The following is a 26,644-nucleotide window of genomic DNA, read 5'->3' as shown; positions in this document are numbered from 1 at the left end:
GTGTTGTTACCCAACTAAAATGAAAATAAACAATATTAAAAAAAGCAGGAAGACTATATGATCTCTGCTGTGTTTCCTGCAGAAAAGGCAGAGCATATCCACAATGTCTCGCTCTGTCGGTCTTTTAAGGATTGGTGGCAGAAAGCTTTATCGGTCAGCCCTAGCTCATATAATAAACACCAAAATAAAATACACGCAGGTCTGAGGCTCGAGCAGCAAAATTAGAGCTTGGAGTTTCGCTCTGCCGATTCAGAGTTGGTCGGTTTTTTCACATCCAGTTTTACTCAGAGAAGGTGTTATATGTAGGCATTAAAAACCCATATAATTGGGAATTCTGTGTGCGCTTTCATGATTGAAACAATAAGTCCCATATAGTATTGGGGTTTTTACTCATAATTGCATAGTACTAGTGCAGAATTACTGCATTTTAACGCTAAAATTACATGCAATTTCACTGTTACCCGGATCTGTGCACCTTGTAATCAGGGTCAACCCTCAGTCACTAGTTTCTTTGGGTCAGCAATTTTTCAGTTAGTGCTTGTGCGAAATGGCATTTATACACAAGTCATTTGGCAGGTGTTTACCTTTTTCATAAGAACAGTGTGAGTGAAGTTTGGGCACTGCAGGTGTATGTGTCAACGAGAGCTACAATAAATTTGCTTGCCACTTGTTATGTTCTTGTGATATAGCTGAAAGGTGTACCACTGTGCTGGCTTTGTTAGCTGTGAGTCACATGAAGTTATACCAGAAGTCATTTATACAGACCAGTTGGTGAGTTCCATTTATTTGGGAGGAAAATCCTATCTTCTAAGATGGCCTTCATGTGAACCTCATGATGGGGTAGTCATTGCCACCTTAGGTTAATGCATCCCCTGCCAAACCAATAGGAATCACTTGGCGGGCTGTTTGTTCAGCAATATGTTGTTTTTTCCAGAGCTGCAGTTACGGCACTCTATATAGGACGGACTACATTCAAGGAGAAAGCAAGCACCAATATTTTACTTTTGAAAGTGTTTCCATAAGAAAAGATTAACCATGCCTCCAATATCACAGTTCAGTTCTCATGTGATCAAGACCAGGCCGTGGAAGCCCCTGGAGTTAGTCAGGGCATAGGCTCATGCTTTGCACAGGGCTGCCTGCTCACCCATGACCTGGTGCACGCAGCTGCATTCTTTGCAGTCCTCTGAGCACCACTGAACATCACGTGGAGCTGTATCATGATAGGCTTTGCTGGCTCAGTCCAGAGCCAAGTGCCTGTGGTTATACGCTTGCAGGGCATAATGAGAATTCATTTAACTGAATATTTCTGAGTTAGTGCTTGGAAACAGTGAGCAATGTTTGCCTTTTTGATTCTGATTTAATTTGATTTTCCTTTATAGAGCACGCTAAAACACAAAGGAGCCTTGGTGGGGAACAACTACCAAGTTTAAAGTCAAGAAGTGTAACAGTCTGGGAGGAGAATATTTGGAGAACATCTACAATAGGAAATTAGTGCGAGCCATGGGGGAACACAGCCTTGTGACAAAAGCACACGGCCTTACAGAACGGGGATATCGAGTAGCAGCCTGGCCGATGCATTCTGAATAAACTACAGCTTATGTACTAGGAAGGGAGGCCAACCAACAAAGTTTTGCAATAATCCAGGCTGCTACTAAACAGGGATTAAATCAATAGTTGTTTGGATGTCCGAGGGAGAGAGAGAGAGAAATCTGTTTATATAGACCGTGGTCTTTAAACTTCGAGTTCATATAAAATTAAAACTTTACAATCCAAACGGTAACAATGATACGTAATGATCTCTAAAATCACACATTTGCATTTCTAAGTTGCTCTACTTATACATTTCTAGTAAAACCCTAGCTACTATAGGCCCATATATTTCCGTATTCCCAAATTTAAAAGTCAGTTAAAATGTTTAAAAACATCTAAACTTGATAAAATAAGCATTTACAATCTTTAAAAAAAAAACCTGTACAAACATCATTATTATTTACAAAAGTTAATACCATTTGAACTAGACGTGCATCGGACTTTAATAAAGTCTCCTGCAAAAGTGGGTAATAAGCCAAAGGTCATCCAGGCGGAATAGGTGTGGTAGACATCAACTCCAACCTAGACCAACGTATTACAGAGGCCTTGGATCTGGTTGCCCCACTTGGTGCGGCCAAATTGGGGGGCCGAGCAAAAAGATCTGCTCTCTGGTTTAATGCTGATATGCGGGTGGCAAAAGCAGCGTGCAAAAGGGCTGAAAGACAATGGAGAGTAGCATATTCCGCCTCCGCTAAAGCAGAGTATACTAACTGTAGGCGTAGCTACCATAAATTGCTACGGAAGGGCAAATCGGCGTACTTCTGCGCTAGGATTGAAGGAGCTGAGCAGTCCACTAAAGAGCTCTTTTCAATCTACAAATCCATCACCATAGGCAAGTCTGCTGTATGCCCCTCGAAACTCTGCACGGTGGAGGGCTGTGACCGTGTTGCAGAGTTTTTCACTAACAAGGTCACTCACCTCTACAATTCCTTTCCTCGGCAGGCACTAAACGCTCCCACATGGGGGAAGGGTGTTAAAAAGATGGGAGTACGACAGCTTACCTCTTTTTTCACCCCGCCCACAGAAGAGCTAATCCGTATCTGCGGGTCAATTAAATCTGGCTCTCCAAGAGACCCGACGACCCCTAGTCGGCTTAAGGGTAGCTTGCAGGTGCTTGAACCTTATGTTCGCAATCTACTCGATTCCTCTTTTCTGTCCCAGAGTGTCCCCAAGGCTTGGAAGCGGGCAGTTGTACTCCCCCTGCAAAAAAAGGCCAATGTGAATTTCGAGAAATTCGACAATCTCCGCCCCATTTCTCTTTTGCCTTACATGGCTAAAATAGCGGAGAAAATTGCTAATACTCAACTGATGCAGTTCGTGGAGGAGGCATCGCTACTCCACGACTCGCAATTTGGCTTCCGTCCCCGCCACTCAACGGAATCTGCACTTCTTGCGGCGGTGGAGGCACTCCGACAGGGTGTGGATGAGGGCCAGACTATGGCGCTGATCCTACTCGACTTAAGTGCAGCATTCGACACTGTAGCACATACCATCTTGCTACAGTGTCTGAGTGAAGGTGGGGTCACAGGCGCTGCGCTTGGTTGGATCAAGTCCTTCCTGTCTGACAGGTGCTTCCAAGTCAGGATGGGAGAATGCTATTCGAGGGAGATCGAGTTGGGCCAGGGCGTACCACAGGGTTCGTCCCTGAGCCCGACCTTATTCAATATCTACGTCTCCCCTTTAGCAGCCATCGCGGAGGGCCACGGTCTCCACCTGGTGTCTTACGCCGACGACACGCAGTTGGTCGTCTCCCTGTCTCGTTCCCCCGGCCTTGCGGCGGACATCTTCAGGAACTGCATGCAAGATCTTGCAGCCTGGATGTCCGCACACTGTTTAAAATTGAACGGTAGCAAGACCGAGGTGATCGTGGTGGGGGGCGGGCCTTCTGCGTGGTCGCCTGCGTGGTGGCCACCCTGCTTAGGCGAGGCCCCCACTCCCAGTCTGGAGGCCAAGAATCTTGGCATGTGGCTTGACAAGGACCTTGCCTTTGGCCCGCAGGTTGGCCGGATGACGGGGGTGTGTTTCGGTGTCCTGAGAACTTTGAGGAAGGTTTTAGATCTGCTTCCCATTTCGGCTCGTAGGACGCTGGTGCACGCCCTGGTCACCTCGCGCTTAGACTACGGGAACCTGCTCTATCTGGGGGCTTCAGGCAAGGTCATGGGTCGTCTCCAGGTGCTCCAAAATGCCGCAGCACGGCTCGTGCTTAGACTCCCGAGAAGGTCACCTTCTAAACCCGCTCTCCAAGCCCTCCATTGGCTCCCGATGGAGAAGAGAGTTGAGTTTAAGGCCCTCTCAACGTGCCATCGCATTCTGAGCGGCAAAGCCCCTGTGCCGCTCCAGAGTTTGGTGTCCCACTATGAGCCTACCCGCAATTTACGGTCCTCACAGACGGGACTACTGGTGGTGCCCAGAGTTAGGAAGGCACGGATGGGGGGGAGATCTTTCAGATACCTTGCTCCCAAATGCTGGAATGTCTTGCCCCCAGACCTGCGTCTTGAGCCATCAGAGGCCCTGTTTAGGAAAAAATTAAAAACTCACCTTTTTAGCAGGTAACTCCTGGGGGAGGGGGGATGGCAACTGCTCACTTATCATAGCGCGGGGACACGCCCTCTGGCGTCACCAGGCGCTTTATAAATGTCCTAAACTAAACTAAAATGAGTCACAATACTTTCTTGAGCTTTTCCCTGGCCAAACGGATTATACCTCTCAGATAGTTCCCTAGTGCAATTGCAGTATCCAAGTTTTCCATTTTTATTAGTAGTGTAGCAGCTTGCCCTCTGGAATTTATGTCATATTTTATAAATAACGGTCGTAGGAACTGTTTTCTCACTCCTAAACCTGTTAGGCAATCCAACAATATGTGCAAGATATCACACTTCGTCTCCAGTCCACACTTACATAGACCATCAGGATATAGCATTTCTGCTTTTAATCTCCCCTCCAATAGCCAAGGGTTAGTTCCAATTCGGATTTTCAAAATCTCCCACCTCAATCCGTAGTTCGGCAGGGTTTCTAAGTATGGATACCATGCATCATTTTCCCATGCTTCTAACATACATTGAACCGACGTTTTCTTTCTCAAGTATTCTATGTCCCGATGTCTTGATTGCTCCCTTGCTTGTGCTCTTAGTACGCCTTTGGTGAAAGAAATTTCTACTGGATTCTGACTAACTCACCTTTAAGCTACCAGTTACCTCCTTTATTTTCCTTTTTGCCTCCACTGCCCATTTTAGATTGCTATGCCGGATTTCATTACTGCACCAAAGGGACACCTTCTGGGTTTCCTCTTGTAATTGTCGTTTCCAGAACACAGCCACAGCCATTTTAGCCTGAATGCTCCATGCTATTGTTCCGGTCTCTAGTCTAATTGCCTGTATCATCGCTGACTTTGGCAAGGACAGAAGCATTTTCAACACCTTACCTTCCTCCCGATCCCAACCCACTTTGCCACAGAAGTAGAGAACTTCCATCCCATACAATACTTGGGGAGGGATCATTGCTTCATAAGCCTTTAGCATGGGTTTATGCGACCGGTCCCCGTAATCTCTATTGAATTTTTTCAACCCACAAATAGAGGATGATGCTTTTGCCATTTGGGCTTCAATATGTCTATCCCAATTTAAGGAGCTTTCGAACCATAAGCCTAGGTATTTATATTCCTTTAACGTTTCCAATTTAGTTTTGCCTAGGTACCAGCTAAAACTTTTCGACCTTTTACCAAAACACAGAATCTTCGTTTTATCCGTATTTACTACTAAGAGTTTGGCCTTACAGTAGTCATTAAAAACATTTAGTTTTCTCTGCAGCCCTAGCTCTGTTTGGTCGATTATTACTAGGTCATCCGCGTATAGCAGGTTTGTCACCTTCCTGCCACTCATTCTTGGGCTAGCACTTCTTTCTACTTCCTGTGCTGCTGGCAGATCTGCTAGAAAAATCGAGAAGAGGAGTGGGGCCAGGACACAGCCCTGTCTTAACCCGTTTGCTATGTCAATCTTCCTTGTCAGTGCCCCTTGAGTATCTTTAATTACTTGCGCCCAGTTCTCTCTGTGCAATTCTGTTAGGATTGCTAGTAGTCCCGCTGGGATTTCATATTTAGTCAGGCATTCCCATAGTTTCCCGCGGTCCACCAAATCAAAGGCTGCCCGGAAGTCGACGAAACAACAGAACATGTTCCCCGTTTGTTCCGTCGACTTCCGTGCAAGTGCCCAAAGGGCATAACAGTGATCCACCGTGGAGTGCCCTGCTTTAAATCCCCCCTGTTCTACCGGGATAATTGACTTCCCTTCTACCCAAGTCTTTAGGTTGGCCAGCACTATCTTAGTAAATACCTTTTCCCCTATGTCTAACAGGTTAATTAACCTGTAGTTTTTTGGTGTGTGCTCATTGCCTTTCTTATGTATTGGTCTTATTATTGCCCCTTTCCAATTCTCAGGGATCCTTCCAGTATCTAAAATTACTCTGAACATATTAGCAAAAAATTCCGCCCACCAGTCTGAATTGTCAGTGCCGGGAGGTTTTCTGGACCTGCTGCCCTTGTTAATTTCAGGCCCTTTATCGTTTTTTAACTATAGAGGCCGTGAAGTCAAGTTTTATATCAGCTACCAGACCGCTCCAATCTGTGTGCTGATTCACTTCCCGGTTACTCCCCGGGCTATATAATTCCTGAAGGTAATCCTCCCAGGCTGCTTCCTCCACTACACAGTTCATTCCAGCTGGCTGATGGTCTGCTGCTGAATGAACTAGTTTCCAGAACTGTCGTAAGTTCTTTGCCTCTATGGCCTCTAATAGCTTTTGCCAACAACTTTCTTTAAATTCCACTTTTGTCCTCCTGATTAACATATTATATTCTCTTTTTAGGGATGCTAATGCATTTCCACTGCCATGCCCACCTTTTATCAGTTTACGTCGTGCCATTCTCCTCACTTCTCTTTTCTTTTCCCGACATTCCCTTGTGAACCAACCTCTTTGTTTGTCCACTTTTAGATTGTTTCCTTTAGGGTTTTTTTGGCTAGTTCTCAGTCCATCACTGAGGGTTTGGACTACCTTCTCAATTTTCCCTACGTACCAGTCTAGGCCCTGGCCATTTTCTGCATCCAGATCTAAATTCTGTTGTAGTTGCATTAGTTTGGCCATATATTCTTCGGTTAACCTAGTTGTACGACGTTTAGGATAATACGTCCTTTGTTCCATACCTTGGGTTCCGGGTTCTAGTTGTACATCTGGAATCTCCAGGACTACAATATTATGGTCGCTCCCTTCTCTATTTAGAATCCTAAACCCTGTTATTAGTTGGAAACTCCAGGGGGACACAAATACGTAGTCAATTGGGCAATTTTGAGTGCCCACTTTGAACCTTTTTTTTGCTGGACAGTCTGAGGGGGATCTTCCATTTAGAGAGAAAAAATGTTTTGTTCCCAAAAAGTTTCCCAACTGGATATCCTTGGCACTTGTTGTGCAGTCTCAAAAAATAGCTTGCGGTATCTCATAGGCCTCTAGTAATTCTTGAAACCAACAATCTACATTTTTGGAATGCATTTTATGATTAAAGTCGCCCATTAACATGATCACATCCTTACCATACTTGTCACAGATTGTATCAATGTCTTCTGTAAATCACCCCATTTCCGCAGCATATTCCTCTACAGTATCCCATTGCATATATACATTTATTAGCAATAACATGTTCTTTTCCATACATCCTGATAACATTATTCTACAGACAAGTAGCCATTTACATTTTACGGTAATTTGTCACGTTTTTCATAATTTTTGTTGACACCAAGGTCATTATGTGGGAGAGGTGTGGCGCCGCGGCCAGGGCGACTGACGCTGGAATCTGGGGACCACGGTTCGATCCCCGGCTCCGGCGGCAGGTTAGCCCAGCACCATGTGACTCTGGGCAATAGCTCGCTTAATCTTCCCGACGGCCCCCCAGCGCCTAGAGACCCTTACGGGTGATTGTGCGCTTTACAAATGTGGACTTTACTTTTATTATTCCCCCCCGCAGGACGGCCAAACCTCTGTTTCTTAGCCATTCTATTTAGCTGGAAGAAGCTATCTATTGTCGGGGTTCTGCCACACAGCCAGGTCTCCTGGATACATAAAATCTCTGTGTTTTTACCGAATGCCTTTATATTTTGTTGTTTAACGTTATCTTCTAGGCCATTTATGTTCCAGGAGGCCAATCTTATGCTATGTGGCATATCCTCTACCTATTCTATGTCCTCTAGCCATCCATCCTCGCCCTGAATTTCAAGGGCTCTAGATGAAGGACCCGCCTGGGCCGTGACCTTACTTCAATTTCCCCACCAGTTTTCTAAGTTTGAATTATTTGCTACTATTTGTATGTTACCCAGGGCGGTTCCTTCCTCTTCTTCTGGGTCCCTTATCTTTACCTGTCTCTTTCCCAACCCTGCATGACATCTTAGGAAGTTATTTCCTTGCCAATCAATTCCTTCTATTTCTCTCAGTTTCTCCTCTTCAGTTAATAGTTAAATTCCCTCTTTCTGTAGGTCATTTGCTGCTTTCTCAATCATATTTTTTATCAGTTTTGAATACAGTATAATCTTAGTGAGCTCCTTCCCTTCTTTATTTTGGCTGTCCGAGGAATGAATGGCAGAATTCTTCTGACAACTCATAACGAGTAAGCATGCAGAGGTGAGTTGCCTGGTGTGATATTCGAAAGACAGCTTAGGGTCTAAAATGACTCCCAAGTACACCTTGGCCACAAATCCACCAGTCAGACCTACTGTTTATTTGTCAGAAACCTACTCTTAATACAGAAAGCTAAGAAGGTGTTGATTTGATAAGGCATAGGCTTTTTATCACTTCTAATTTTGGAAAAGCACTGCTAAAGCCAAGGGTCTCGTTTTGCCAATGTTAATTAACTGCAGGTAGTGACTTTGCCAAAGAATGGCAAGCATTGAATTGTTCATTTTATTTTTTTCCTATCCTCCCATGATGACCAATATGCTGCATCTAGATGCAATATGGTGGACATTTCGGAAATATAGAAAATAATGTTTCAAAATGTTCATGCACTGTTGCCAATGCTTGTAAAATTGCTAATTACAAGTATTTGCAAAGTCAATAGCTGTGGAAAGCCATCTTTGTCCATTACTTTCCATACTTCCAAGATGGCCACCACTTTGAATCAGCATGCAAGCTAATTGGCCTCCACTATTGGCTTTGTTGCTGCCGGTGCATTTGTGGAAGCATTGGTGAAATCAACTGTGGTAGTGGGCGGTGTGTAGGGAGAGTGAGGTTGGGGGAGGACATGGAGCCACAGTAGTGCTTGGTATCAGAGACAGCAGTATTGAGACAGTGAAAGGAGGGAGGCGGGAGGCGGGAGCAGTAAAAGATGAATGGCGAGGTGAGGGGGGTAGAGTGAAGTTGGGGTAAATGAAAGAGAGAAGAAGAGACTGAGGAGCAGGACAAGCACATCAGTTGAGCGGTTAATATCAAACAGCACACATAGACGAAAGCCAAAACAAAAGTAGTTCCATAACAGCAACAGCAGAAGGATATTCTCAATCAAAATGCACGAGGTAATACCTAAATGCTTCAAAGTAGGGACAAACACAAGAATAGGGAGAGAACGAGTTCAAATTCGGGGCAGGGAACTGAAACGGACAAGAACGCCATCCAATCATGAGCATGGGGCAGATCCAAAACCCAATCTAATCTAATCTAAGTATTGGTTACAATGCTGTCTGCGATAGACAGTTTAAGTCATCTGGTGCAGACTGCAAAAATCAAAGAAATGAGGCTGCTTCCAGTCCATCAGGAATCACATTACTGAAGCCGAATAAGGAAGAGTATTTTGTGCTCTCTCAACTGTATCACATAGCCTCTGTTCCTCATTTTTACAGGCTTAGTCCCTTAGATCTTCCGACTCTCTAGTCTTCACTCCTGTCATTGTGTCCATTGCTCTCTCTACTTTTTGGCCTCATTTGCACTAGCTCTTTCTCAGTGTGTGCCTTTTCACAACGTTAATGCCTTACCAATGCTTGGATAATCACAGCTTCGCCTCTTGTTACTGTTCTTGCGATTCTTCAGACATTGGTTTGTCTCCATTTTGACTTCCAGGCACTCCTCGGGGTCGACAGCCACACCTCCTGTAAACCAAAGACAGAAATCAATTCCTTTACTTTAGTGAGGTCTGCCTAGTCCACATATGATTCAGCTTGTCTGGAGTTCCTTGCCTCTTTCAAAAGACAATGAAGGGGACTTGTCTTCCTAACTTTTAGAACCATCACAACTTTATTTTATGGTCGTATGAGTAAACCCCAATTCACTCACTTTGTCTGGCCATTTCTGTACTTTATCTTTCAATTTATTTTAACAGCTTACTATAAAGGTTCTGCACCAGAGGAAGTATTAGTGATTGATTGATTGATTGAATTGAGATTTGTAAAAGCGCTACTTTGCCCGAAGGCGTCAAGGCGCAAATGATGGAATAAAGCCAGGTACAGATGAAAAGACACAGGAGATAGAGGCCTAGGAGTAGGCTTCAGTAAAGAGTAGAGTTTTAAGGCCCTTTCGGAAGAGCCGAAGAGATTCCTGACCCCTGAGTACCGAAGGGAGCTCGTTCCAGAGTCTAGGGGCTAGAGCAGAGAAGGCCCTCCCACCCCATCTCGCCTTAACGACTCGGGGGATAGTCAACAGGTTCTGGCCGGCAGAGCGCAGGGCCCTGCCTGGGACATAGGTCGACACTAGGGTCCTAGTAGCTTCAGCTCCCGCACCATGAAGAGCCTTGTGAGTGATGGTCAGAATTTTAAATTTCATCCTGGCATGTACCGGAAGCCAGTGGAGATTTCTCCTAATCCTGGTACCTGAAGAGCGTCTGGGGCATTAACGACAAATCTCGCTGCCGCGTTCTGGACGACCTGCAGACGATGGAGTAATTTATTGCTCATGCCAAGATATAAGGCATTGCAGTAGTCCGGACGCGAGGATATGAGGGCGACTGCAACCCTTTTCCGGGCATCAGAAGAGAGGTAGTGGGTAAGTTTTCTTAAAACCCTTAGGACCCCGCAGCAGGTTGAGACCGTTCTGTTTACTTGCTTGTCAAAGGCAAGTGAGGTGTCAAATATGACTCCCAGGTTGCGGGCGGCGGTAGAGGGCAGGGGGCAGGTTCCCAATGTTTGGGGCCACCAATCATCTGACCAGATCTCCTTGTTTCCACCAAAGACCAGGATCTCCGTCTTTTCCCCGTTTAATTTAAGGAAGTTCGAGGCCATCCAGCCTGCCACTGCTTCCATACAATTTCGGAAGTTTAGGGCCGTGGTCTCGACAGATTGGGACAAGGAGACCATAATCTGGGTGTCATCGGCGTACGAGAGAACTTCCAGTCCAAAAGTTCTAACAAGCCTAGCAAGTGGGGCCACGTAAATGTTGAAGAGTGTAGGGCTCAAAGCGGAGCCCTGCGGGACCCCACACTGCAGAGGCATGGCATTACAAATACTCATTAGGCATGTTGATGGTAATCAAACATATAACATAACATAAGAAACAGTTCAGGTTAAGCTGCAATAAATGTTTTACATGTTTTCTAAAGATAAAAATGTAGGAGTAAAGAACATATTTTGGCTGGAAGTGAGTTACATAACTTTGTTGCTATGACTGTGAATGATTGAGTCTGCGCTTGTGAAGTCCTCAATTACATTGCTTCCAGGTGGAACAAGTTATTTTCTTCCGAGGAAATGATAACGGACTGAGATTGTGGGTGAAGTATGCAGGCTTTGTAAATGAGGCAGCATATTTTGAATTTTGGAGCTAATGAAGCGGATTACAAGCACAATGGTCCACTTAAGGCTCCTTTAAACAAGAATATCCATTTCTTTGGACAACTTTTAAACTCTCTTGTTTCTATTAACTATTTGTTTTCTAAAACACGCCTAAAGAAAATATATTATTGTTTACTAATGACCCCTCCGTGAACCACTGTTTTTTGTATTGTTCAATTGTCAGGTTTATTTAAGCATTTTGAGAAGTATTTGGCGGAGCACTTGAGTTGTGGTATAAGGAACTGATCTAAGAGATGGAAAGCCAGGGTGCAGCTAATAACTACTTTTAATTACTGGATCAATTGTCTGATATGTTGTTACCCAATTTATGACTACAACAAATTACTGTAAATCTTGTTTACCATCCAAATGTAGTCTCATTTTAGAAGTATTACGAAAGCTTAGTCCTGTCAAACAATCTTAGCTCATCATTAACTCTTGTCAATCACAATTTTAATAAATTCATTACACTTTTTGTACATGAGACCAAAAAAGTTAAACATGTGTTCTTCTTTTGAATAATGTTTAAATAGTCCATGATAAATGTATCACATCTGCATAGTCAATTTGGAAAGAAAAAAGAAAAAAAAAGACATAGCCAACAAGGTTCCTGACACAACAGATTTATAGTTAACTAGATTCCAAACCACAGAATAATTATTATATAGATCACAATAATAGAATTAGGAGTCAAGAAGTAAATTGTCAAATGTTAAGTATCCCTTGACTGAAAATGTAAATCTTCCAAGGCCCACAGTTTCGTTGGATATTAGTTTTCAATTGTTCAGTAACTGATTATACTATAATCACGAATAAAGGATTTATTTTTACAGTTCAATCACAGTATCAATCAATCAATCAATCAGTCAGGGTTTGCAAAGCACGGCTACTCCCGAGTCAGGGTCTCAAGGAGCTGGGCGAGGGGGGCTGCTGAACCGTCTCTGCTATGGTGTTCAGTCGAAGAGCCAGGTCTTGAGGTCCTTTCTGAATTGGGTCAGTGACGGGAGACAGTCTGATGTGGGTCATCAGGGTGCTCCAGGTGTTGGTAGCGAGGTAGGAGGAGGATCTTTCCCTGATACTTGTCTTATGGATCCGAGGAACAGTGGCTCAGGTATGCTGGTCCTGTGTCGTGGAGGGCTTTGTAGGTGTGCATGAGCAGCTTGAAGGTGACTAGGAGCCAGTGGAGTTCTCCAATGTGTTTGGTGATGTGGCTGCGGCAAAGGGATGTCGAGGATCAGTCTGGCTGTGGGGTTTTGAACGTTCTGAAGTTTTTTGAGGAGTTTAGAGTCAGAGTAGAGTGCATTAGCATAGTCAAGTCTGCTGCTGATAAGTACGTGGGTGTTTTTCTGGATTTGGTTGGGAATCCATCTGAATGTCTTTCGTAGCTGGCGGAGCATTTGAAGCATGATGAGGCGAGGGCTTTTATCTGATGGAACACTGCGAGCGAGGAGTCAAGTATGATGCTGAGGTTTCGTGCATGGTCTGTGCGGTGGGATCCACGAGTCGTTCTAAGAGGAGGGTGAGGGTCCTGGGATGAGGACTTCGATCTTGCTCGAATTCAGTTTGAGGCAGCTGCTCTTCACCCAAGTGGCAATGGCTTTCATTCCTCTGTGAAAGTTGTTTCTGGCGGTTGTTGATTTGTTGGTGAGGGGAGGATCAGTTGGGTATCATTGGGGTAGGGGACTATGTTAAATCCTAGTTCCTGCGATGGTCTCGAGCGGGGCCATGTAGACGTTGAAGAGGGTGGGGCTCAGGGAAGAACAATGGGGGACTCCGCAGCTGATCTCTATGGGTTCAGAGAGGATCGGAGTCACTTGATTAGGATGAGGTGGGATACAGTTTCGAGGACGGCTGAGAGGCCCAGGAGGGTGATGGCAGTGGATTTGCCTCGGTCGAAGAGGGAGTGAATGTCATCAGTGGCAGCGAGGAGTGCAGTCTCAGTGCTGTGGTTGCTCTTAAAGCCGGATTGGGAATTGTCCTGGACGTGGTTTGTTCCAATGAACTTGGAAAGTTGGGCTTTGACGGCCTTCTCGATTACCTTGGCTGGGAAGGAGAGCAGGGAGTAGGAGTCTGAAATTCTTGAAGTTTGTCGGGCCAGCGGATAGTTTCTTTAGCAGAGGGTTGATCTAGGCATGTTTCCAGTCAACGGGGAAGGTGGCGGTCTTGTTAGAGCAGTTGATAGTGCATAGGAATATTGCATTTTTATAGCTAGCCGTCTTGCCAAATTCTAGATGCACATACAAAAATAACTTAAAGTTACACACACTGGCACATTCTAAAATTCATATAAATCTTAAACCTAATGCATATACAGACAGCCAAAGAATACTTTCAATTCTAAAATCGCAGATCAGGTCGCTAGATGGACTTGTCTCCCTCTCTTACTCGCAGATAGGATTGCCATTGTAAAGATGACTATTCTACTAAAGCTATTATATCTATTTGTTAATATCCCGATCAGGCTTAATTTAGCTCTTTTGTAGGTCCCTTCAGTCTTACTTGCTGTCCCTGGTGTGGGCTGGGAAAAAGCCGAGATGTAGCTGGAAAGTGCTCAGCAGCCTTTTGAGTGAGGTGAATTTGAGGCACCCGATCTTCGGCTATATTATTTATGTGCACAAGCGCAGTATGCGCACTACTGGTTCTACCCCCAAATGTTTCTGCCCCACACGGCTGTGGAAGCGGCTACTACGCTTCCTACCCCGCTAGTAGCAATGACTTTGCAGGGTAGGGAAGGTGCCATAAAGCAAGGAAATAAACACAGTGAAGTGTGGTTTTTATTGACTGCGCAATTAATTAAAATCTTTACAGTAAAAGAGAAAGTACAAAGATCAATAATTCTAGAATAACCTTCTAAATAAGATAAAGAATAAAAAAAAAAAAGTGTACCTATGCTGATTAGGATAATGGTATATAGGGGAGAGCAAAGTGGGTGGAGATGAGTGCAGCTCCCACAGTCTTAGTCTCATTGATTAGGAGTTCCCAGCATTTGTATTGGTTCAGGTAAGACTTTGCGTTGTTGGTTACGATGGCGAGCTGGTGACTTTTTCGGTGGAACAACGGGTCTGGTTCTGTTCAGCTCATATCAGTTCTTGTTGTGGTGAGTGTCCTGAGTTAGGGGGGGGTACTCTCATTATGAGTTTTTAGTGCTATACTAATTTGGTGAACAAATTTCGCTGATCGCGCTAGGAACATGGTGTTAGTGGTTGACAGGCACAGGGCTGATGCTTCTGAGCATGTTGTAATGTTCTGATTGAGACAGATCGGGCGCAGCAGTCGCCGACGTTCGCTCTTGAAAGGAGGACAGCAGCAAAGAAGGTGCAGCCAAGATTCCCTCTTGTATGTGCAAAGCCTGCATGATGAGGGGACCCCTTTTTGGGCCCAAGCAGGGTTGAAATCGGCTATCCCGAGCGTGACCAGCCTCATAGATAGAATTTTAGTTCGGGCATGTGTTGTGATGGCCTCGCTTAGATATGGTTGTGCTTTGCCCACCGTGTAGGAGCTGTTTAGGGGTTCCAAATTGGAGCTTCGACGAGTGGATCTGTGATCAAGTTCAAAGGAGATTTCATTCACTTGTTTATTGATAGCTCTCTTCCAAAAGTTCAGCGGGATGTCCTGCCGCGGTAGATCTTCTTCTACTAACTTAAGAGCTTTAGTTGCTTTTCCCAGCCTAATGTGCCATGTCGATGCTGGATCTTCGAAGATGGGGCGCAGATGGTATTTTAGGGAGTTGGCCGGGTCCTTTAATATCCTTAGGTACAGTTTGATGAGCTCCCCCTGGCCGATCACGTCTGGCCTTGCAAGGCCAAGCTCCAGTCTCAGCCTGGTTCTCCTAGCGGACCTTGGGATGTGTAACACCGACTTGTACGCCTTGATTTGGGCAGAGGTGAGGAGTGCATCCAACTTCCCTGGAAATGCCAAGTGCCCGTAGGAGATTGCGGGCAGAAGCTTTGCTCTTAGAGCTATCAAAATTGGGCTAGCAGAGGGGCTGATCAGGTTCCGATTTAGTTGTCTTAGCAGGTGTGTTACCTTATTAGCTTTTGAGGCCAGATGATTGAGGTGGACATTTGCTTTTGCCCGTTCCGAAAACCAGACCCCCAGGTAATTGTAAGAGGCCACTGAGTGTATTTGAGCGTTCCCCAGCTGCCACTGTGCGTGCCGTTTATGACGGAACGATCCGAAGATGATGACCTTGGTTTTCCCTTTGTTGACCGTCAGGCTGTTGGCAATGTTGAAACTGTTTAAGGCCGTTAGAGCTCTTTGTAAGCCTACCCTCGTATGGTCCATAATGGCTGTATCGTCGGCGTACTGTAAAAGTGGTAGCCTTATGCTTCCTAGTCTGGGTGCTACTAGATTGGCACCTTTTAGGGCCTCACCCAAATCCACAGTGAAGTGTACGTCGTGGGCCTGGAAGAGTCTTGCCAGGAGAGCCGGACTGGAATATATTAATGCTCCAGAACTCTCAATTGCGGCGCACCTGGGCATTTCTGCGGTGCAAGAACAGGGAGCTCTAAGGTTTTTGCGGAAAGCAAAGGTCACAAAAATAGGAGACTTGTATCATAATGGGACGTTCTGGTCCTTGGCCGAATTCCAGGCTGGGAGCACAGATTATACTATGCTGCGACTCAAATTTGTAAGAGTGCGCCAAGCGATGCAATCACTCTACCAAGTGTTGCCTGCCGAGCCAACGGTCCTTAAAGCTTTGCAGGTGGTGCTGGCTGGGGAGGAAATTAAGGGGCTGATCACCCAGCTTTATAGGGCTTCTCAGTTAAAAAATGTGCTACTAGACCCCCATTCGCTATCAAAATCGAATAATGTGCTGGCCTCGCCAATGACGCTTGAGATTTGGGAAGCCTGTTGTGGTTTGACTGGTCGGCTAATAGCAAACAGTAATCTCCAGATTATACACTTCAAGTACTTACATCAATTGTACTATACCCCTAGTCAGCGTAAGAAATATGGGTTGCACGAAGAGGCATGCTGCACCAGATGTAGGCAGGAGGAGGCAGCCTTCCTGCACATAGCATGGAATTGTCCTCCCATTAATGTATTCTGGGGCAAGGTCATTCGTATGATATCAGACATTATTACTGAGCAGGTTCCATGTGCTACTGGGTTGGATGAAACGAGTTAAACCATGTAATAGGAGGCTGGTTGCTATATCCACGCTATACGCCAAGCGAGCAGTTGCGATGCATTGGGGTGCTAGCACTGCCCCAACGACCCTGCAATGGATCCGATATCTGGTGTATTATAAGGAACAGACGAGCATATATGCAGAGGAGCTGCCCATAACATCTAGACCAAAAGGTTTTTGGGCACCATTGACTTTGTTTCTGCTACAAAATGTAGACCTGCAGGCGACGTGATGATGTACATATTCTGGACTTGAATGATTATCCACGATGGCACATTTCACCAGCATAGCTCTAAAGTAACATGCATTATGTTTTTTCCATTTATCACTGTACTTGCTGACCTTCGGATGTTTGGGTGGGGGGGGGAGTGGGTGTGGGTGTGGGTGTGGTTTAAACATGAAGAAAATGGTTTGCACTTATCGAACAATGTGTACTGGCAGAGAGGCACTCCGCATTGATGTGTAACGTGTGCAATCTATCAATAAAATATAATAAAAAAATTAATACTTTCAGTTCAATCACTGGACTCAAATGTTCAGTGCTTACAGCAGACTATTAAATGAGGGAGGGTTGTCATTACTTTGTGTGAGTTATAATCACTATGACGCAAGGGGAAATTTTATTTGGACTGAAATTTAAAGCAAGATTTTAGGAACATGCAGAATTAATAGGGGAGACCTTCGTAATAGAGTGAAAGGTACTAAAATGTCACTGTGGTGATAACCCAGCTATAGGTGCAAACATGAACTCGCATACCCATCCACTCACTTATCTCTCACCTGAAGGATGTTTATCATCCTGTATTGCTTCAGAGTCCTGACTGACCACAGGCCGAGCAGATTCTCTTTCATTGTCTCTTAATGAAAAGACTGTGGTGGCAATTAGAGGACCTGGCATTAAAAGTAAATGGGGAGAAACAGTGAATATATAACACCATGAGCAATGAGTACAATTACAACTGATGGTCGCACTATATCTTGCTGTAACAGCAATCTAATGAGTTTACGGTAAGAAAATAGCAACTCTCAAACTTTTCCATGCATTCTATCCAAACCTCATACGAAATGCTAATGAAGGGAAAAGTGGAGGAGAATTGAAATCATAGCAGAGAACAATATTTAGACAAAGCAGCATAGATGCCAGTAGAGAAAGAGAACAACAAGTGTAGAGAAAGACTTCTAGTGCAGACGTCACAGTCATAGTCTACAGTAGGAATGCACAGGACACGAGTCAGTCCACATACATCTCAGGAATCAATTCATAGGTTAGCACCGAAATAGTAAATGGGAAATCAATGCTCACAGTAGTATAGTCACAATTCTCAGTCAAAAAAGCAAGCTTTACTGTATAGTACACATTTACAGTAAAATGATTAAAAATATACTGAAGCCTACATTACCAGTAGAGGGCATTACTGTCCTGGGTCATTCCATGCACAATGGTGTCTCAGGACCTTATATTTATAGGCGCTGTTTCACCGGGTGACAATGAGCACCCGGTGAAACCACTGCAGGAACAGGGGCAGTCTGTGGGCAGAAGCACAGTTTGGTCCCATTCTTACATCTGAACCACGGGGGTATGGGGGAGCATACAAGTTAGCCCAACGCCTCCAAAACGGAGGTCTTGTACTGTGCAGGAAGCCGGATCCCTCGCCCTTTCCCGATGGATTTTTGGCCTCCAGAATCCTCGAAAAAAAAACAGCCGGTCACTACTGTTCGCAACCTGGGTGTTATGATGAACAACAAACTCAGTATGGAAGCCCAGGTCGCGAAAACAGTCTCCACCTGTTCAGCCCTCACTCGATCCCTGCGTAAGATCCTGCCACTACTTCCTTTACAGGCCCGGGCATTAATAGTCAGGTGTAATATTCTTAGTCGCCTGGACTATTGTAATGCGCTGCTACTCGAGTCCCCTGCCTTTCTGTTAGACAGACTTCAAAGAGTACAATCTGCCGCTGCTAAACTGGCCCTTGGTTGGCCAAGAAGATCCTCGGCCACAGCAGCGATGGCCGAACTCCACTGGCTCCCGTTGAAACAGCGAGTGGCCTTTAAGTCCCTCTGTCTCGTTTTCAAGGCCCTGCATGGACTCGGGCCCAGCTCTCTGCAAGCCATGTTTGACTGGTACTCTCCAACCAGAGCACTTCGCTCCACAACAGCATCCCTTGTAAAAGTGCCGAGATTTTAAAAAGTTTGGACCGGAGGCAGATCTTTCAGAGTTGCGGCTGCTAAACTCTGAAATAGTATGCCCCTCGATATCCGTCAAATGAAAGAACTTCTTCCCTTTAGGAAACGTGTCAAAACTTGGCTGTTTCCTAAATGTTAAATTGCTGGCCATTGAACTGCTGCCCCTCCCCGTGCTTCCCCCTCTGGGGTCATCTCAGCGCCAGGATGCCTGTAAGGTGACAGTCGCGCTATATAAATGTTTTAAATAATAATAAATAATAATTAACCCTACACAACCCAGCTGCCCCTTGCTGACTGCTCTGAAAGTCCCAGGACTGTGTGGTTCTTCCTCTTTTCAAGAAACAAAATCTTGAAACTTCCGAACTTCTGTGTGGGGCACCATTCAGCATCATAGATTCCAGCACCCCTGTATCCTTGCATCAACATCCAGTAAACTCGTCATGAAGGTCTCGGTATTATCGCATTCACTAACTAATTCTCAAATATTACATACATGATGCTGTAAATAAATGTCACTTAAGGGGCACATTGTGCAGCTTCAGTAAGCCAGAAAGACAGGATTAGAGAAAGGGGAACCATTTGCAAAGCACTTGTAAGATATGAAATAAAATATACTGTGTTTGTTCTAAAGTTTACACTGGTGACTGAAAATGTACACATGCCCGAAACACTTGAGGCAAGAAGCTTTGTTGTCAACAGGTTGTAACTTCAATGAAATTAGGGTAAAACAGCAGTGCAGACTGGAAACTGATCTGTAGAAACAATAAAAAAACAAGCATTGGAAATGCAATAGGTCTCGCATTAGAAAAGTTGTAGCTATTGGTCTTGTAAATGAAAAATATTTTATTTATGTGTTGGTTTTTAAAATAGCTAAATTGATAGCTTTGTCATTTACAATGCCAATAGTTATAACTTTCGCGAATGTGACACCTATAGCATTTGTAATGCAACATGTTTTGTATTTACGTGACTTAGATGGCAGCTCTGGTCGTTAGGCCACATCTGCGGTTTACCTGCAGCACAGAGTACTACTACATTAAGTGGTGTGACAAGCAGAAGTAAAAGAACTCCAGTTTCATTCTAGCCATTTCACATGAAGCTAATTAAGGCTGATATACAAACCACATGATTTAGTTAAGCACAGCAGAAGTTGCCATCAACAACGGACGCAGATGATCGACAGGCTTATTACAGAAACATGTCTTCACATTACGGTGTCAATCCCACCGAAAGGCCTTGTACATAGTACCTGGGGAAGCACACACCATACTATGGCTGGCTTCAGACAAATGTAATTTGCCAGCAATCTGCCAAGGTTATCAATGTGACAGCACTCTTCATAAGAGCAGGCAGGCTACACGTGCCCTGTTTAATTTTACCATTAACATCATGGCCGTTTTCAAAACTATAATTCAACATAAAATCAGAAATGTCACTCGAGACCTTGCCACACATTTGGCCAGTCTGCACTTATTTCGCTCGAGCCATAGTGTTAGGCTTGTTTACTAGCCAAGAAAATGCTCTTACGTATAACTCATAAGTGCTAGCTTTTTGCCTCATTTATGTATTTTCCAAAACTTTAGTAAGAAAAAAATACTACCTGTACCTTTCACAAGAACAGTTACTAAAACCTAGAAACAATCCAGACAATAGCAGGAAATGAAGAAAAACGCCCTGGCCATTTGATGTTAAAAGGCTGATTGGTTAACGAAAATGACCAAGCAAAACCCACCCGTCCCTTTCAGAGAGCTACCTTCGACCTCGTCTTATTTTTAGGTGCTTTACTTTGCACACAGCATCACATGACATGATGCAACTGCTAGAATGAAAACTGCCTCTTGAAATCAGAAGCACGCTAAAGGGGGAAACAGTAGTGAAAGGACACGTGCTCAGTGTGTAAAATGTACCTAGGACTCGATGCGTATATATAAAAAAAAAAAAAAAATCACAACATCTTTGCTTAATTCTCAGTTGTTTACATACAAAAAAGGAGCAAAACTGAGTGAAGTTGGGCTTCAATACTACACATTTTCCGTTACTTGGAAATTTTAGAATATGTAAAAATATAAGCCAGCTTGCCATTCCCTCTTCCCCGCCACCACGTATGTTATGAAATCTGAGACTGGTATAAAAAATCGGAGCGTTCAGTGGAGGCTGGTAGGGGACAGGGGGGTGGGGGGTGGGAGGGTGCTAGGAAAACAAGACGGAGGGCAGGAAGAGAAGGGGAGGGGGGAGGAGAAAAGCGACACAGCGGGCAGGGGAGGGGGCGGAGCGGGGAGAGCCAAAATTACAGAAATGCAGCTTTCCAAAAGCAATAGACGAAGTGCTGCAGAACTGGAAGCTGCCGGAACTCAATGCACATTAGGACTGGAAGGAGAAAAGCGTAACTTCTCACGAGCCCAGTTACTTTCACAGAAAAATCGGAACATTCAGTGGAGGCTGGTAGGGGACATGGGGGTGGGGAGGGTGCTAGGAAAACAAGACGGAGGGAAGGCAGAGAAGGGGAGGGGGGGAGGAGAAATGCGACACGGCGGGCAGGGGAGGGGGCGGAGCGGAGCGGGGAGAGCGGCGATGAGGGTGTGAAGCAGCAGGGGCCTTTGAAGTGAAGCTAAGCTTCACTTCAAAGGTGTGGGAGGAGTGCTGCTGGGGAACAGATGGCGATTTGATGATATGCACCCGCATTTTAGGTCAATGCACTTGCGCATTGACCTAAAAGTGCACGGGCACAGCATCAAATCGCCAGTCAATCGCCAGTCTAGTTAAAGCTTATTTAAGCCCCTATAGTCTCGCTCTGCTCAATGCGCATTGAGAGGCGAGACCTAAAAAGCACTGACAAAGATAATAGGTTTGCCTTTTTCAAACAAATTACAGTGTTTTTTCACGGATGTTGTCTGCAGTTTGGGTGAATGGGTAAATAGGTGAATGCGAGAATGGGTTAATGATTGGATGAGTGTAAATGAGTGAGAAGTGCATGTAAATGAGAGTGAAGCACATGTAGAAGGTTATACTCATTTACTATCAATGTTATACCCATTTATTATTGTTTGGAGTTTTATTAAGGATATACCTACCAGAAAAAGTAGAAGAGTGATCTGGAGGCTGTTGTTGGTAATACATGGGTCAATGATATTCTAAAGAAGGCTTCTCAACTGGGCCCAACAAGCCATTGCATGAATGATACAGTGGCTGTTTACAAGTGATTCCCCTGTTCCTTACCATAACAAAATAATATACCATAACTCTGAGTTTGTACCACAAGGTTTTATGTATTACCTATATGCCCAGAAAGCCAATAAAATGATACAAATAAGAAACATGTAAACCATGGCAATCTACTCTCAAACAATGACCCTGTCCTTGACAAGGAGAGGACCATATACTGGAACAAGACCAAATGTGTCTACACAGCACTAGGTGATTGGGAATAATCGTGCTGAGCAACTGGTCAATCCTGGTGCCTTCAACAGGCAACTAAGAATCTCATGAAGAAAGTTCAAAATTGATACTGCGACTTGACAACAGGCACAAAAGAAAACCAAGCTGCAACTGCACAGTTCGCGCTTGACAATGCTGATTCAGATTTGATAACCACACCAAAACAAGCATTTGCAATGCAATAGGTCTCGCATGTGCGCAAGTTTGAGCTATTGGCATTGTAAATGACAATGCCTTTTATTTATGTATTGTTTTTTAAAACATAAATCAAAGACATTGTCATTTACAATGCCAATAGCTTAAACTATATCAAATGGGAGACCTATTGCATTGAAAATTCTTGTTTAATTTTGCAAATAGTGAATATTATTCGTCACTGTTAGTGTTATATAAAATGGAGTATATTAGGTAGAATATGACCCTATCTGGAAGCTAAGGTAACTAAAAAAAATACTGTTAAATGTATGTTGTATGCATGCTTGCGGGTGAGCGTGTGTTTATGTGTGCGAGCGCATGTGAATGTTAGTATGCCTGTGTCTGCACCACTGGCTGTGCTGTAAGTGTAGCTGGAATGTAGGTGTACCTCAGTCTGTTTGTGTCGCAGTAGCCCTATGCAGTGACTGGGTGAGGACCTGAGTCTTTGTGTGTGTCTCCAGCTGGCCTGAGTTTCTGGGTGCATGGGGGGGGCGTATATATCTCTGCAGTCTGTCCCGCACTCGACGGCCTGCATGCGAGTGTTTGCGAGGTCTGTCTGCAACATGCTTCTGTGCTGACACCACCTCAAAGTCCACAGCCTCGCTGGTGCTTTTATGCTTCGAGTGAGGGGCTCCTCTGAGTGAGATATGGGCATGCTGGGGTGGGTATCTTATGCTGTGGAGTAGGAAGAGGGTGAGTCTGCCACTCCGGGGGGGGGGGGCTTTGGCTTTCGGCCCTTTGTTTCCGTACGTTTTGCCCCTTGGTGTAGGTAGCATGTGCCAACCCATGTACCCTCCCTGTTTTTTCCTTTGGGGTACTACGCTCACTGCACCTTATGCCGGCTTTTATGTAATTTCTTTGCAAAACAAGTAGCGAAGCAAAGAGTAAAGGCGCGGCGGAAACTGATATTTACTTCTTCTGCCTGATTAACATTGTTTTATCATTCAAAAGTGATGCAATTAAGACTTCATTTAGCACACATATCAGGGCACACAAAAAGGGATCTGGGAGACGGGGCTGACGGATAATACCCTTTGTAAAACTAAGGAGTTAGGTCCATATGGGATATGGGGTAGGCCGGACCCTATTGTACTAGAAAACACTGAAATGTGCCTACACCCAACGAGTTTCCAAAATTCTATTTCAATTATAGGAAAAACACAAACTTATTGAGTTTGACCCGGTATTTTTATGTATACCTGTCTATTTCAAGTATTTTTTTAACTTTTTTTTTTTGTTTTGAAGATGACTACCGGCAATGCGGATTAGAGAAAGCACCCGCGGTGTGCAAAAGATCGATTCAAGGAGCCGAGCGAGATAACACGAGCCTTCCTGGGTTCGCCGGCAAAGATTAAATCAGAGAATCCGGGTTACCGCCGGGTTCGGCAAGGGAAGGCAGCCAAGCGAAAGTAATTTATTTGGGTACCTATGCATTGTTAAAGCGCAAAACGGAGGCAAGGTGACCCAGTTGCAGTAATTAGGACCCTGATTCTTAGACAGAGGCAGCCTATAAAGTGTCCTGTATTACAACATGAGCCATTCCTGAACATCAAGATTCATAGAAAAAGTTTTTTCTGAGCCTGATGAGATCTTGAGAGGCAAGGATAATAAACAAAAAAGAAAAGCGACAAAGCCCTGAGGACAGTCCGGGAACTGACATCAATAATAGTTTGAACTAGCTGTAGCTGGTTGTATAAGTTATCCTTAGTTAAGGACGTGCTCCTTTCCGTTTGACTTTGTCCCTTCTTTCTTTATGAATTCTGATTAACTTTATTGAAACTTTCAATTGTATGTTGTTTTGTTTAATGTATTTGTTGTGGATTGCATGTTAACTGTATATATGGATTGTAAATAATTTGTTTGTAAATAGTCAGATATTGGTATGTAAATGTATTGAATGTATAGTGTTTTTCTATTTTTGCAAAACTTCCCAAAAAAGTTAAAAAAAAAGTTAAAAAAATACTTGAAATAGACAGGTATAAATAAAAATACCAGGTCAAACTCAATAAGTTTGTGTTTTTCCTATAATTGAAATAGAATTTTGGAAATTTGTTGGGTGTAGGCACATTTCAGTGTTTTCTAGGCGGATAATACCCAGACTCTGCCAAACGCGGTGGGTGCCTGGAGCAGATGCAGGGCCGGCCTTTCTTCGCGGAGCTGGTTGCTGCCGTCTACGTCTGCGGGATGGGCTGGGGACAATGGAGACGGGCAAACAAGGGTGGACACTGTGTCGCTCATTTTTTTTCTCTGCCTCTCTTCCCGGGGTCTCAGCTACACATAGCGGTTCATCTTCTGTGCGAGTCAATCTGTTCACTGGGACCGGGGAGATGGGGCCGGCGATCAATTCCCCCCCCCACCCCGACCGTGAGTCAACAAACAGCTCCTGATGCACACTGCGAGTTCCGCGAAACCGGGAGGAGCTCGGCAAACGCACGGACCCGGCACCGGTGAGGGCATGGAGTCAGACCCACGGACCAGAGAGAGGTCTGTAAACTCCTTGAGTCATGGGGCCGGAGACCAACCAACCACGCACGTAAATAAACACGCAAACAGAGCCCGCTCGGCACCGGCTTCACACAATGATTCAGTTTGTTCCGCGGAGCAGGGAGAAGTCTGTGAGCGCCTCCGAGTGATTGCGGCTGGATGATGATCCACCATGCGCGAAACATAAAGTGAGCGCGGTGTCCCTAGTGGGCGCCGCGCTCATTAAACAACTGCGGATAGAGTGAGTTTAATATTCAACAGTCACTATTTTCACTTCTGCTCGTATTACTTTTTTAATTCGAAGGCAATGTTTGGATGCGATAATATTTGTCAGTTTCTCCGTCCATCCCCGTGTGACACCCGATCCAGCGCGCTTTGGTTGCTTTCTGATCGCCAGTCAGAGCATTTAAAACAAGAGATGAAACATATAGCATGCACTAGAATCCTCCCCGGCAGCAGGACATACAGCCAGTGATTACCTGCTTGTTAACTCTTAACAACAAGACGTGCGCGTGCACTGCCGAAACGAAACCTGTTGTGGGGCGGGACTTCCATCTTCTGCGGGAAGTCCGCGCCCACGGAGTGGCTGGCCAGAGGAGCAGTGGTGACGCGGGGCTCCCATGCCCGAGGGACAGCCCCGCGGAGGCTGCAGAAGTCCGTAGTGGCGCCGATGCGGTGAGTGGGGCTTACTTGTACTGGGGTTGGTGGCGGGGGGGCTGGCGGGGGAGTATGTCTCTGTGCGCTCGTGTGTGTGTATGTGCGCGCTCGTGTGTGTGTGCGGCGGGGGGGTGGTGTGTGTCTCTGTATGTGTGTGGGCGTGTATGTGCGCTCGTGTGTGTGCGTGTGTGTCTCGGTTTGTGCGCTTGCGTGTGCGAAAGCAGGGGGGTGTGGCTGTGTGTGTTGGAGGCTTTCAAGGGAGACAGGAGATGGTGAACGAGCGCGCGACCTGATCCGATTCTGGCATACTGCGCGTGCCCATCTCCTGTCCCCTTGTAAGCAGAGCCGCCGACAATAGGTCTCTCGCTGCGACAGGGCTTCACCCTGCGTCGCAGGTGAGAGTCCTAAAAATATCAACATTTGCTTGATTTGGTTAATCCCTATTTAACAGAGTGCAAGATGGGAAGTTGCATAGGCTTAAAAGCATTTCCAAACACAAAACGGAATATAAGTTTGAAAGCCTAGCTCAGGTTTAGACCATTAATTCAATGAATGTCTATTTTATTTTTTGTGGCTCCTTAGTTTCTTCCGAACTCCCAGAGAACATTCATATTGCCCACATCGATTCCAGGATAAAGACATCTACTGCCAGGGTTGATGTTTGGCCATAATGAGTGTTAGCTTTCAAATTTTGACTGGCTATATAAAGGAAGTACAATTCTACAGATGTAAAACCAGTGGATAAAAAGTATGCAACTGTATCACGATCAAATTGCCAATCCACACAACAGATGAAACTATATCCCGGACTACCTAGATTGGCTGGAGACTTCTATAATAAACTGAAAATACTTTAGAAATCCCTGGATGTGAGCAGAAAGGTAACAGGAGTTATGTCTGCAGAAGCTGGGAGTCTAGAGTGGAAGTGTATTTTATTTGCAATGCATTTATATTAGTTCAGTTTAGTTTGAACTATAAGTGAAGGACTGAAATGAAAATACAAATTACTATAAAAAGCAAAAAGGTTTGTTAACACCATTATTGTTACAAATGGAGTTATATGCAGGCACATTTTGCATTTGAACAGAGAGTATCAAAAAGGGCTAGAAAGCGTGAACAACTATTCATGCACTGTTGCATAAGTGAATGTATGCCTGCTTTATATTTGTGTTATATA

At 44.8% G+C, this 26,644-nt stretch overlaps 1 protein-coding gene across 5 annotated transcripts in view; it reads right to left on the bottom strand.

Annotated features, from left to right (window-relative positions):
* The window catches only part of LOC144755652 (uncharacterized), a 131,788-nt gene that overhangs the window by 97,262 nt on the left and 7,882 nt on the right, over positions 1 to 26,644 (bottom strand). For 3 of the 5 annotated variants that reach the window (XM_078644805.1, XM_078644806.1, XM_078644809.1), the window contains 2 exons: positions 17,293 to 17,403; positions 9,594 to 9,707 (listed from right to left, as the gene is read on the bottom strand). In XM_078644805.1, the coding sequence (XP_078500931.1) occupies positions 9,594 to 9,707; positions 17,293 to 17,403 (225 nt within the window). The remainder of the gene's footprint in view (positions 1 to 9,593; positions 9,708 to 17,292; positions 17,404 to 26,644) is intronic. The other 2 variants (XM_078644810.1, XM_078644808.1) reach the window with 1 other exon arrangement.

Source organism: Lissotriton helveticus, chromosome 5_1 (genome assembly GCF_964261635.1).
Source record: "Lissotriton helveticus chromosome 5_1, aLisHel1.1, whole genome shotgun sequence".
Taxonomy (NCBI): domain Eukaryota; kingdom Metazoa; phylum Chordata; class Amphibia; order Caudata; family Salamandridae; genus Lissotriton; species Lissotriton helveticus.
Note: the sequence above shows the minus strand (reverse complement) of the source record. Positions and strands in the feature narration are given on the sequence as shown.